This window comes from Cervus canadensis, chromosome 13 (genome assembly GCF_019320065.1).
Source record: "Cervus canadensis isolate Bull #8, Minnesota chromosome 13, ASM1932006v1, whole genome shotgun sequence".
Taxonomy (NCBI): domain Eukaryota; kingdom Metazoa; phylum Chordata; class Mammalia; order Artiodactyla; family Cervidae; genus Cervus; species Cervus canadensis.
The window spans coordinates 19,207,409-19,221,374 of record NC_057398.1 but is presented as its reverse complement, the minus strand read 5'-3'; the positions used below and the strand labels follow the sequence as shown (position 1 = coordinate 19,221,374).

At 36.8% G+C, this 13,966-nt stretch overlaps 1 protein-coding gene and 1 pseudogene across 3 annotated transcripts in view; both read left to right on the top strand.

Annotated features, from left to right (window-relative positions):
• TDRD5 (tudor domain containing 5) overlaps nucleotides 1-13,966 on the top strand; it is a 103,353-nt gene that overhangs the window by 65,598 nt on the left and 23,789 nt on the right. For all 3 annotated transcript variants that reach the window (XM_043486144.1, XM_043486145.1, XM_043486146.1), the window contains 5 exons: nucleotides 5,471-5,624; nucleotides 6,638-6,846; nucleotides 7,947-8,167; nucleotides 12,577-12,789; nucleotides 13,494-13,560. In XM_043486144.1, coding sequence (XP_043342079.1) covers nucleotides 5,471-5,624; nucleotides 6,638-6,846; nucleotides 7,947-8,167; nucleotides 12,577-12,789; nucleotides 13,494-13,560 — 864 coding nt within the window. The remainder of the gene's footprint in view (nucleotides 1-5,470; nucleotides 5,625-6,637; nucleotides 6,847-7,946; nucleotides 8,168-12,576; nucleotides 12,790-13,493; nucleotides 13,561-13,966) is intronic.
• LOC122452493 lies at nucleotides 3,115-3,996 on the top strand (annotated as a pseudogene).

The window sequence follows — 13,966 nt, the reverse complement described above, 5'->3', positions numbered from 1 at the left end:
TTAGTATGAAACTGAATAAGGAAATTGTATATTCTACAATGAAATTATTCAACATTAAAAATAAATCAGCTTGTGATAGATGAGCCAACACATCAATAGATGAATTTGAGAAACATTTGCTGCTGAACAGAAAGTGTACATTGTAGGATACCTTCTATGTGAATTCCCAGGATAGCAAAAGCTCATTTATGGTAGAAAAAGAGAGGAGTTTGTCTCTGGGAAATAAAGAACTTGCTGAAGTGATGGAGATGTTTTATATCTTAAATGTGTGTTTGGGGTATACAATTTTGCATTTATTATAGCTAATTGAATGGTAAACTTAAGTTTTGTGCAATTCACTGTATGAAAGTTTTACCAGGAAAAAACTAACAGATATTGAACTCAGTTAATTATGTGCATACTGACATATTTTGGGATAAAGTGTACTGACATCTACAGCTCCTGTTGAAATGCATGAAAAAGATAAGATGACTTGGTAGGTAGATGGATATAAAGATGATAAAGCAAATATAGCAGAATACTAAAAATTATATAATCTGGGTGGCAGATGTTCACTGTTCAAGTCTTTCACCTTTTTCTGTGTTTAAAAGTTTTTCATAAGAAAATACTAGGGAAAAAAAGGAACAAAAAGGAAAGTAACAGGTATTGAAAACAGGCAGATAAGAGTCAACATATGAAATAAAACCAAGATGAAACAGAACAAATACTGAGTATATACTCAAATATAATTTGAGTACTTTAGTATAATTTAACTAAACTTTATTGAAGTGGAAGACTTGAAATTATATATTGAAAGAGCACACTCATACGTGAGAATATCAACCAAGGATGATTGACATTACTGGACTTAAATAATCCTTTGAGCTTCTAAACAAATGAACAAATGACTTATAAGGGAGACAAAATTACGTTATAGACATTTTCATAGCAGTGTTTGGAGGAAAAGAAATTTTAAAAATTAACATGTTTTAAACACTCAAGGAAAGAAAATGTTAGCCAAGGATTTTATGGCTAGCAAAATCGACTTTCAACTATACAAAATTAGACAAGCTATTACCATCATGCAAGAATTTAAGTATCATTGTTTCCCTGACTGACCCTCAGGGAATCAACTGAAGGATGAACTTCAAAGAACCAAAATCACTAGAGGGACAGCAGCAAAAGAATTGAATGTGAGTGCCACTCGTAAGACTAAGACCAGATGGCGGTTAGAAAGAAGAGAATACAGTCTGTAATGGCTGTAGGCTGTTGTTCAGTTGCTAAGTCATGTCTAACTCTTTATGACCCCGTGGACTGTAGCATGCAGGCTTCCCTGTCTAGCTAAGTGTGTGTGTATACACACACACACACACACACACACACGGCTATATACTCTGACACACACACACACGGCTATATACTCTGACAGTATAAAGGACAATTACATAAAATGACTGGGAAGGGATAACCATAAACAAAAAATGTCAACTGCTTTTATTAATTATACTGGTGATGGTTTAAAAACAGTAGTACTGTTTTTCTGAGACTACTGAGTAATGTGATACAGAGCATGTTAATAATTTTGGGATATATGGGGGTAATTATGAGATCACTTAAATGGTATGTGTAAGGATATTCTAACTGCATAAATTGAACCTGGAACATCTTATCATTCCAGACCAGCAAGGACTATTAAAGATTAGGTTCACATCAGGAGGACTTAGGAATCCACTTGAAGTGTTATTTCAAGTTTCACTAAGGATAATAATTGCAGTGGTTTGAAGCCCATCCAATATGTTTAATTTTGTGAGCTCATATGATGTTAAAAACTAATTGGTTATCATGGAAGATGATGGAGAACTAATTCATTTTCTTAAAAAATGGTAAACAAAGAGAAAGAACCAGTCACTTATCCTGGCTTTCCTGAATGAACTGGTAGGACTGGGTAACCAAATAACAGATTGAGGGGACCATATCTCTATGAAATATTCCAACTGAATAATAAAAAAGAATCGATAGAGTTAGAATATCACTATATTAAAACTCTCAATGAATAGTAAATCAGGCATTGACCAGTAATGGCTCCAATAACAACACCAACATAGAGACAGCTAGATATTATGTGTTCCTCTTTTTAGAATATGACATCACCAATAGTTTTGTCAAAGGGATGGAGCATGAGCCTGATCAAGTGTCTGGGTCCAGCTACCAATTTGCAAAAAATAGAATTTGCACTATGAAAATGTCATCTGCAAAATCTACTCTGAGGAAATTAAATCATGTAATATATTTGAAGGCATAAATATAAACTCTTAGGAAAACATAAGATAACTAAAATGGATTGGAGATGGAAGAGAGTGGAAGTAGAAATAAATGTCAATTGCTTCCTTGCTTACGGTGGGAGTATATAGAGAAGATAGCATAACAAAGGCATTAGGGCAATGTGTCTGATATATCAGTTGATGGACTAAACTAATTTACTACAAGATTCTGAGGATCACAAAGCAAAACTCAACTATGTTTCATGTACTGATTTGGAAATGTCTCTGTATTAACTCATTAAAAAATACAAGTGTAATCTATTATGTTGAAGGATGATGTACATTCAAGTTTTGACAATTTCTGGCAAGTTTCACAATCTACTGGTGATGGTTTCCACACAAAACTCCTAGTAGTGCTTACCTCCAAAGAGGTGCTCTCCTGGTCAGCTGAGAAATGGGAGTGGACTGGAGACTTAGTTTTTGCTATATACCTTTAAAAAACTTCCGAATATCACTTATTCAAAAAATTAATAACTTATATTTAAAAAAATCCTTCCCAACCTAGTCTTATGTTCAGCTAAATTGCACATTCATAGTACTAGGCACTTACAGAGAACGTAAAGAAACCCTTAAAGAGACTAATGAACATAAAAAGGACAGAAGCCATAGTATGTGATGTACAAAGAAGTGAGTAGAGGTACCAAATCTAATTCATTACCACCCTTCTGCTGCCCTCTACCAATTCTTTCTCTCTCAGGATATTCATGATTGGCTATATAATGACCCTTTTAAAGTATGACTTGACTGATACTGGGCACCACATTTACAAGTGTCCTGGGAGAAGTCATAAAGAGTTGACTTGGATCTGAGAGCATTACACCAACAAGAAGTATGCACTGCAGAAATCCCACCCTTTGGGCCTGGCGGCAGTGACTGAGAAGGTGGAGATAGAACTGGCAGAGCCAGTGAGTACTAAGCCCCTCGAGCCCCTGAGAGTAACTGAGTTGGCTGGTATACTGGCAGCCATGTGATGCAGCAGGTCTGTGTTCAGCATCCAGGATGCCTGCAGGGTGCTCTTTGTGTCCATGTTCTTCAGGTCCAAGGACGATGACAACATGGTCTTCCAGACAGAACCTAAGGAAATCAATGGTCATACCTCTGGTATTAAAAAGGCTCTGTGGTGCTGTGAGGATAAACAGATCCTTTCAGCTGCTGATAAAACTGTTCTACTTTGGGATCACACTACTATGACAGAGGTGAAATCTCTAAATTTTGATGTCTTTAGTAGTATGGGATGTATTCCCAAGGGAATGCCTGGTAATAATGTATGGACCATCTGTTGCTTTTCATAGTGCAGTAAGTTTGGACTCAAATCCTTTGAAGCTCCTGCAACCATCAACTCTGCATCTCTTCGCCCTGAGAATTTCTTGTAGCAGCAAATGAAGATTTTAAACCTTATAAATATGATTATAAAGATGAATTAAATCCTACAAAGGACACTCTGGTCCCATCCACTGTGTGAGGTTTAGTCTGATGGAGAACTCTATGCCAGTGGTTCTGAAGATGGAACATAGAGACTGTGGCAGATTATGGTAGGAAAACCTATGGTCTTTGGAAAGGTGTGCTTCCTGAAGATAGTAGTGAGCTGGCAAACCTGAGGATCAGTTTTTCAGAGACAGCAGAAGAAGAGAGTGAAGAAATTGCTTCAGAGAATTCAGATTCCATCTATAGTTCAACTCCTGAAGTTATGGCCTGAGCATCAGACAGATGCCACAGATAGTACACAAATTACAGACTAAAACAAGCACAGAGAAGCATCAGCCTCTGAGTTACTCTCTGCTTAAGGCAAACATGAGCAGTAAATAATGAGGAATATGAATAAGCCCCAGTGCTAGAACTTACCAACTTGGTGATACCTATCAGTGAAAACACAAGAGTATCAGATGAAGACAGATGGAGTTATACTCTTGTAGTCCAATGGTCTGTTGTCTTTTTAATGAATCTGTATAAGCCAGCATTCAATCTCTCTTATTACAGTTAGATTTCTGGTAGCTGTTTATGTTATTATGAAGAGGGGAAATGTATTGGCTTATTTTTCTGACTCTTCCCTTAAAGCAGAAAGCTGGGTTGGTTGGTTGGTAGTTACAAAGAAGAGGAAATACATGATTAAAGCAATGGGTTTGACTTCTCTTTCATTGTACACTACTTCTGAACATATAATTGTTTTGCCTTGTCTCAATAAAATGCCTCTAAAACAAAGACATCCCACCCTTTGTCAAGGGTCATTCCTTTAAAAGTGTTTGCACTCTGTGTTCCTGTGATCTTCTCTAAGATGATTAAGTCAGGGCAAGGATTTATTTCCTTCTAACACCTAATTAGTCTTCCCAGGTGGTGCAGTGGTAAAGAATCCTCCTGCCAATGCAAGAGAAGCAGGGGACATGGGTTCAATCTCTGGGTCAGGAAGATCCCCTGGAGGAAGAAATGGCAACCCACTCCAGTATTCTTGCCTGAGAAACCCCATAAACAGAGGAGCCTGGTGGGCTACAGTCTGTGGAGTCACAAAGAGTTGGACATGACTGAGCAACTGAACACACACTCACTTTATTAGCAAGGACAAACTTAACTAATTCACCATGCAGTTTAAACCAGACATATTTGTTTTTTATTTTATATATATTCTCTTCTGTCTCTATTTGGTATAATTCTTCTTTTTCCCAAGGTAAGAAAATCAGTTTGCTATAGAAAATACACTTACCTATTTATCTTAACTTCAAGCATGAAATAATAAGCATAGTTTTAAGGAAATGTTTAAAAATAGTGTTATTTTATTGCATGTGAAAAGTGGTAGTGAATATTCTTTCTGTGAACATAGATATCAACAGTTTAGTTATGATTTCTGTATTTTGTGTGTTCCCCTCTTTTTTAAAAAAGACTTTTGCTTTATAATCATACATTGTGAAAAATGAGAGGTAAAAATATCCTCTAATTTTCTTTTTAATTACCATATGCTCTAAAAGGAACTTGAAGCTGGCCTAGAAGTTTATGGTGAGGGATTATAGGTTGCTTGGTTTGTATTATACTCACATGGAAGCAAGTATTTATTGAATGCCTGAATTTACTCACCCCTACAAATTTAGTTTGGAGTCCAAGTCCAGATTAAAGCATTGTCCATGAAGCATATGTATGTTATATTCCTGTTTTGTTTTTTTGTTTGTTTGTTTTTGTGACAGTTAATTTTTAAAGAGCAACTTTCACCCAAAAAACTGGGCTTCTTAAATGTAATAGAGCTTGTTGGAGCACTTAGTGACGTTCTCCATGTTGAGTTCAGGGAAGGACAACAAGACTTGCTGGTGTTTGATGCTGATATGAAGCCTCTAGCATCTGGTGAGTTGTATTACAGTATGATGCAAACCTGATGTTTAATTATCTCTGTAAGGACAAGGAAAAAGAAAGCATCATTTAGCTAACAATCTTAATTGTAACCACATCAACTAAATAGATCACATGTTAGCCTTGAAAATGTTTCGTATATAATGACCTCCTTCCTGATGATGTATGTTGTAATAATGCTGCTGTATTAAAATCTGAGTTTTTAAAGTTTACTTTCTTCATTGTTTAGATTTTTTAATAATTCTGAAGAAATAAATTTTCTGAAACGATGCTCTCATGGGGAAACACTAGGTAGTTCAGTGGGTCTTAACTCGGTTGTTGAGCACTGAGTAGTATCTGTAATTCTTTTATGTAACTACATTATAGTCCATTTAGCCAGTCTCTTATCAATGGACATGTAGAGAGTATCCCTTTTTTTATATTACAAAATATACAGTGTTCAATATCCTTGTGCCTACATCTTTGTATAGTTACTAGTGTATTTCTTTAGGAGCTACTATGGTTTTATGTCTATCTGGAATCCATGTTAGGGTGTCAACCTCTTATAATTGTCATAAACATGTAAATTTGAACAAAATATGTGATTGGTTTGGGAATTCCCTAAAAACTAAGAGATTGTATTATGGAATATTAAGTGGTTACATACACTGGGGTTCTGTTGTACATTAGTAGTACAAGTAGTTATATTGTACATTAAGCAACAGTGAATGTTTACAGCTAAAGTTGAACAAGAAATACATTGAAATCAGGATGTTGAAAAATAAAACCTTTCACCAAAGTTTAAAAAACCTTACCAGACTTCTCTTCCAACCCCCGCCCCCAACATAAATAATGTAAGATTTGTTCCCATCTGGAACTTCCCTTGTGTCTGTTCATACTGAAAGGTCTGCAAAGACAGGTTCGTATCTATCATTATATGTCCAGTGCCTGGCACATAGAATGTGCTTAGTAATAGTTTACAGACTATTTTAATAGATACACATAGGCTTCTCTATTGGTCATTTCAGATGGATCTGTGTCATCAGTCAGAAATTCATGTTTAGTTCAATCAGATAAGAAAATAGAAGCCAAAGCTCGTGTGTCCAGTCCCCCTAGAAATTCACTGTCTACTGCTATTATCAAGGAGACTACTTGGGATTGCCCTTCAAAAAACCATAAGGAACCAGAACAGAAGATTTTCAAGAAGCCTAATCTGGTGGTAAAACCTTTGCAGCTGGTGAGTATGGTTTGATGTCTGTCTCCATGTACTGGAGATTCTGCATTATGAAAAGTAACTGAATGAGTGTTTCTTTAGACAAAATTTCTGTTTGAGAAAAAGTCTTATTTCTGGACATATGATTTCTTAGACAAGACCAGAACTTTGGTCTGAAGTCATCTTATACAGTGTTTATTCTGGTTTTCAGTCTTTTATATAACTAGCTTTCCTTGAGTCTCATTTCAAAGTTTTCAATTGGCTTTGAAGACCTGACTGTTATTTGAGGATGACATTGCTTGACAGACATTGATTCTCTGTCCATGTGTTTCAGTAGGCTTGAAAACCTTTCAGGGCTTCAGTGGGAAGAATTGAGAAGCTTGGCTATAACTATTCTCAGTACTGCTGCAGGTTTCCCCTGCAGCTAGCCTCAGTTGTAGGGTGCTTTTCTCTTTTACTTGATGTCCACACACACACTTCTCCGCTTTTGTGTTCTCATCTCCTGTTAGTTGCTTTGTCATTATTAAGGTGTTAGTTGCTTCCTCTTCTTCCCTTTTGCCCTTTATACCTGGCTTCTTCCGTGGAGGGAAAACATTTAGTTTGGAGAGCCTGCTGTGTTTTCTAGAGGATGATAGAAAAGCCTAATGGAAAATAGTATATTTTAGAATAAAAGTGTTTGAGAAGCCCCATTTTTGGTTGGAAGAGTAGTCTGAAACTTAATCCATTCTTTAAAGTTGCCTTTGTTGGTGGGATTGGTCAGGATGAGGCTGTAACTTAGTTCACCCTCAGTATTTGAAGCAGCATGTTTTCCGTTTTGCACAGGGCGGTTGTGTGTGATACACTTTTAACTCTCTTTATGTAATAATGTAAGACAGTACTTTTTGTACTTTAAGGTAGGTAAGGATCATCTTGGAAATTGTTTTAAAGGCATAACTGGGGGTCTCACTTCCAGATATTCTGAATCACTGAATCTGGGCTAGAGCCTAAGACTTTTCATTTTTATAATTTGCAAGGTGTATCTTGTAAAGGTAACTCATGAAACAAACTTTAAGAAACATTGTCAAAGTTTGACATGTTACTCAAAGATTTATAGTGGTTTCTTTGTTTGTTTGTTTAATTTGTAGCAAGTAGAAATTAACAAATCCCAGCTCAACTTGGCAATGGCAAATCATGACATCCCACCAGATGCTGTGCGGGACAAGAAGTTATGCAGACTGCCTCCATTAGATACCAGTACCCTCGTGGGTGTCTTTGTGGAGTATATCATCTCTCCTAGTCAATTCTACATCCGAATCTACAGCAGGGATTCATCAGAGTTACTTGAGGACATGATGATTGAAATGCGGTAGGAATCTGTTATTTTCAATGTATTTTTCACGTACCTTGTTAAGTCAGTTCTCAAACATTTTGGTCTCATGGGTTTTAAAAATTAAGGACTCAGGAGAGCCTTTGCTTATCAGTATTTATTGTACCAAAAATAAAACTGCGAAAATGTAAAATGTTGTTTAAAAATCATGATTAGTTCATTTTTCTGAATATAAATAACATTTTTATGGAAAATAGCTGTAGTTGGCTTACTAGATGAAAGTTGTATTTCAGTATCTGCTTCTGTCTTTAATTTCTTGAGATACATTCTCTTGGTGAAAGTTTATGAAAACATCTGGCCTCACATAGATACTTAGTTGGGAAAGAGAGTATTTTAACAGCCTTTTCAGAAAATTGTGAACACTCTTTTGATGGTATATGAAAACTTGACAAGTAGTGGTGTCTTAAAGTTAGATGTAATGTGGAATTTGAACTTTTCAAACTCTACTATGTTAAAATACATTTTCTAACTTTGCACTTTGAATGAGTCCAGGATTAGCTATATAATTGCAGGCTCCAGTGCAAAATTGAAATGCAAGACTTCTTGTTTAAAAATGAAGAATTTCGACTTTTGAACTCTGTGGGAGAAGGTGAGGGTGGGATGTTTCAAAAGAACAGCATGTATACTATCTATGGTGAAACAGATCACCAGCCCAGGTGGGATGCATGAGACAAGTGCTCGGGCCTGGTACACTGGGAAGACCCAGAGGAATCGGGTGGAGAGGGAGGTGGGAGGGGGGATCGGGATGGGGAATAAGTGTAAATCTATGGCTGATTCATATCAATGTATGACAAAACCCACTGAAATGTTGTGAAGTAATTAGCCTCCAACTAATAAAAAAATTTAAAAAAAAAAAAAATGAAAATTTACAATTCAAAAAAAAAAAAAAATGAATTTCAAGACAGCAGTAGCAGAGCACTATTAAAGTAAGCATTCAGTTCAGTTCAGTCGCTCAGTCGTGTCTGACTCTTTGCAGCCCCATGAACTGCAGCACGCCAGGCTTCCCATGTCCATCGCTGACTCTCAGAGCTTGTATATCCATTGAGTCGGTGATACCATCCAACCATCTCATCCTCTGTCACCCCCTTCTCCTCCTGCCTTCTATCTTTCCCAGCATCAGGGCCTTTCCAGTGAGTCAGTTCTTTGCATCAGGTGGCCAAAGTATTGGAGTTTCAGCTTTAGCATCAGTCCTTCCAATGAATATTCAGGACTGATTTCCTTTAGGATGGACTGGTTGGGTCTCCTTGCAGTCCAAGGGACTCTCAGGTGTCTTCTCCAACACCACAGTTCAAAAGCACCAATTCTTTGACACTCCGCTTTCTTTATGTTCCAACTCTAATGTCCATACATGACTACTAGAAAAACCTTAGCTTTGACTAAACGGACCTTTGTCAGCAAACCTTTGTAATATTCTGCCTAGGTTGGTCATAGCTTTTCTTGCAAGGAGCAAGTGTCTTTTAATTTCATGGCTGCAGTCACTGTGTGCAGTGGTTTTGGAGCCCACGAAAATAGTCTATCACTATTTCCATTGTTTTCCCATCTATTTGCTATTAAGTGGTGGGACTGGAGGCCATTATCTTAGTTTTTTGAATGTTGAGATTTAAGACAACTTTTTCACTCTCCTCTTTCACTTTCATCAAGAGGCTCTTCAGTTCCTCTTCACTTTCAGCCATAAGGGTGGTGTCATCTGTATATCTGAGGTTACTGATATTTCTTCTGGCAATCCTGATTCCACCTTGTGCTTCATCTAGCCTGCCATTTCACATGATGTACTCTGCATGTAACTAAGTTAAACAACCTGGGTGACAATATACAGCCTTGACATACTCCTTTCCCAATTTGGAACCAGTCTGTTGTTCCATGTCCAATTCTAGCTGTTGTTTCTTGACCTGCATACAGATTTCTCCGGAGGCAGTTAAGGTGGTCTGGTATTCCCATCTCTTTCAGAATTTTCCACAGTTTGTTGTGATCCACACAGTCAAAGGCTTTGGAGTAGTCAATAAAGCAGAAGTAGATGTTTTTCTGGAACTCTCTTGCTTTTTCTGTGATCCAGTGGATTTTGGCAATTTGATTTCTGGTTCCTCTGCCTTTTTGAAATCCAGCTTGAACATCTGGAAGTTCTTGGTTCATGTATTGTTGAAACCTAGCTTGGAGAATTTTGAGCATTGCTTTGCTAGCGTGTGAGATGAGTGCAATTGTGCGGTAGTTTGAACATGCTTTGTTTGCCTTTCTTTGGGATTGGGGTGAAAACTGACCTTTTCCAGTCCTGTGGCCACTGCTGAGTTTTCCAAATTTGTGCATATTGAATGCAGCACTTGCATAGCATCATCTTTTAGGACTTGAAATAGCTCAACTGGAATTCCATCAGCTCCACTAGCTTTGTTGGTAGTGATGCTTCCTACGGCCCACCTGACTTCAGACTCCAGGATGTCTGGCTCTAGGTGAGTGATCACACCATCGTGGTTATCTGGGTCATGAAGATCTTTTTGTATAGTTCTTCTGTGTATTCTTGCCACCTCTTCTTAATATCTTCTGCTTCTGTTATGTCCATACCGTTTCTGTCCTTTATAGTGCCCATCTTTGCATGAAATGTTCCCTTGGTATCTCTAATTTTCTTGAAGAGATCCCTGGTCTTTCCCATTCTATTGTTTTCCCATATTTCTTTGCACTGATCACTGAGGAAGGCTTTCTTATCTCTCCTTGCTATTCTTTGGAACTCTGCATTCAACTGTACATATTTTTCCTTTTGTCTTTTGCCTTTAGCGTCTCTTCTTATCTTAGCTATTTGTAAGGCCTCCTCAGACAACAATTTTGCCTTTCTTTTTCTTGGGGATGGTCTTGATCACTGCCTCCTATACAGTGTCACAAACCTCCATCTATAGTTCTTCAGGCACTCTGTCTATCAGATCTAATCCCTTGAGTGTGTTTGTCACTTTCCACTGTATAAGTAAGCATAGAGACCTTCTAAGTGTGGACTCAATGGAACTGGCCCTCAATTTTACCACCATTTGTGATTTTAAAACATCATGCATTGGTCTTTTGGAAAATACTGGTGCAGTGAGTTATATACATGTTCCAAATGTGGATGTTTCATCACACAGTATATATTTAAAAATATCACTCATTAGTATCTCTGATATCATCAGAAAAGTATTATGCGTTAAGAAGCTATCAAGCTCACGGTGCTAGATATGACATTTGGAAAATCCTAATTTTAATTGGAAAGCTTTTGAATTTTATCATTGACAATAAATACTGTAAATGTTTTCCTGAAAGTGACAAGCCCACTTCATTCTTGAGAAAGTGTGTGTCAAATACCCAAATCTGAATAAACATAGTTTCTGAGTGGACCTTTCAAGCAAAAATGGTGTTTAATAGTGTCTTATTCATCTTCCAACTAAAAACAATACTCCGCACGCACATACACACACACAGAGCAGCTAGTTCAGTTCACAACTGAAATCCATAAGTGCTTTTCCTTAAGACAACTTAGGAAGTATTTTACTTGTACTTCCATTTTTGTTACAGAGAACATTGAAAAGATAGTCACTCTGTGTTTGAGGTTTAATATGCTTAATAATTTTTATTGCTTTATCATGGACATTCTTAAGTGAAATTAGCCTTTTTCTTTTTTAAAAAAATTTAATTGGAATGCATGGCAGTGAAAAATAAATGACGACTAGTACAGTTGAATGCCACTGGCTTGATTCAGCAAAGGCACCTGGAGTTTTACCCTTTTGTAAAACTTTGTAAAAGCAAAGGCACCGTAGCTTTTATACCATCAATGCAAATATTAACACAGTGAAAAGGACAAATAATTATTTTCATAATAATACATATATTAAAATAGCTTTGATCTTATGAACTCTTTGAAAGTGTGTCAGGGTCCCAGGAATTTGTAAACTGCACTTGGAGAATTACTGCTCTAAATTATCTTTTCTCTATTGAATAATGATGTCTTTTGGTAGTAAACACTGTGTAAAATGTTTATGTTTTCATTCACTTTAGATTTATTCATGAACAGCAATCTGATTTTTACATTGGTGTCACATATAAGAGTAATTTATTTTGTATCTCTCCAAAAGCATACTGTATTTTTTCTAAGTCAACTGTATCACTATATTATATACTATATGCCAAGAATACTTGGTATAATGTTACATAATGACCACTTAGTAAACTTCTATTTGAAGAAGTTTATTGGTAAAGAGAAAGGATTTGGATATGAAAAAGAAGATTAATTGGTATCAGTAATAAGCATTACCAAATCAGAAAAAGTGAGAATTTTTCTTTGCCTTTTGCCAAGACTTTCCTGCTCTTGATACATCAATAAAAAGGATCTTTAATTTTTTTCTTTTTCTATGGATTTCTTTTATGGAATTCTGCAGGCGATGTTATTCTAATCAGTTGGTTTCTGATCGATATGCCATGCCAGAGTGTTTTATCCAGCCAGGACATCTCTGTTGTGTAAGGATTTCTGAGGATAAGTGGTGGTATCGGGTCATTATCCATCGAATTCTCGGGAGACAGGAAGTTGAAGTGTTCTATCCAGATTTTGGAAACATTGGAACTGTTCAGAAGTCTTCCCTGAGATTCCTCAAGTGAGTTCATAAATTCATTAAGAACAATTTAGGTTTGAACCATAATGCTGAGGCTGTGGGGGAGTGAGGACCTCTCTTCCTTTTCTCCTGCCTCTCTTCTTTCTACCCTCCTTTCTTCTTAGTGCAGATTTGGCAAATGGTCATTTAGTTTCACAGCTGGATCTCTTATGTTTTCTCTCACATGGCTGTGAATCTGAATGGACCATGAGACTAAATTTCATTCTCTTATTAAGAAAATGATGCTTTGGGTCCTGCTAAGAGTTGCATTTATATATCATGAAGTTTGGACTGTTTCCACCTATATTTTAATTTCATGGTTTTCAAAGACTGTTATGTTTTACAAATTTCTTTCTTAGACATTAGTGTGAAGTGTTAAGACATTTCATTTAAAAATGCATGCATTAAATACTCTGAAATGGTATAAAAAACTTAAATCAAGAAGTGGATAAGACTTGCACCACAATTACTGAAGCCCACATGCCTGGAGCCCACACTTTATAGCAAGAGAAGCCCCCTCAGCGAGAAGCCTGCGCACTGCAGTGAAGAGTAGCGCCACTCGCTGCAACTAGAGAAAGCCCGCATGCAGCAAGAAGATCTAGTGTGCTCAAAAATACATAATTTTTTAAAAGGGATTAAAAAATAAGAGATTCCATAAAATGCAGTTTTAAAATATGATTAAATATTCATATATTTGTCTGTTGCAGGTGCTGTTACACCAAGCTTCCTGCTCAGGCGATCCCTTGTTCTTTGGCGTGGGTGAGACCAGTAGAGGTATGTTTGTTTGCTTCCCATTTAATCAGCAAACATTTGATGCCAAGGACAATTCAGAGTTCTCAGGATAAAAAAATAAAACATGAAAAAGAAAGTCATTGTAGACAGTATGGGAGAAAGGCATGTAGACAAAATTAATTGTACTGTGTCAGATTTCCTAGGGAATTTTATAGTGTATGATAGAGATACAGAAGGAACAGCCCTCGTTTCTGTTCAAGGTAATCAGAGACGGTGTCTTAAAAGAGGTGACATTTGCATGAAACTTTGAAGGAAGGTTAGCACCATAATTGAACAAACAAGAAAGACATTCCAGGCAAAGGAAGAGCAGCATGTTAGATCTCAAATTTGAGGAATTTTAAGTGGTTCTGTTTGGCTATGTAATAGAGGACGAGCTGCAGTTGGTGCA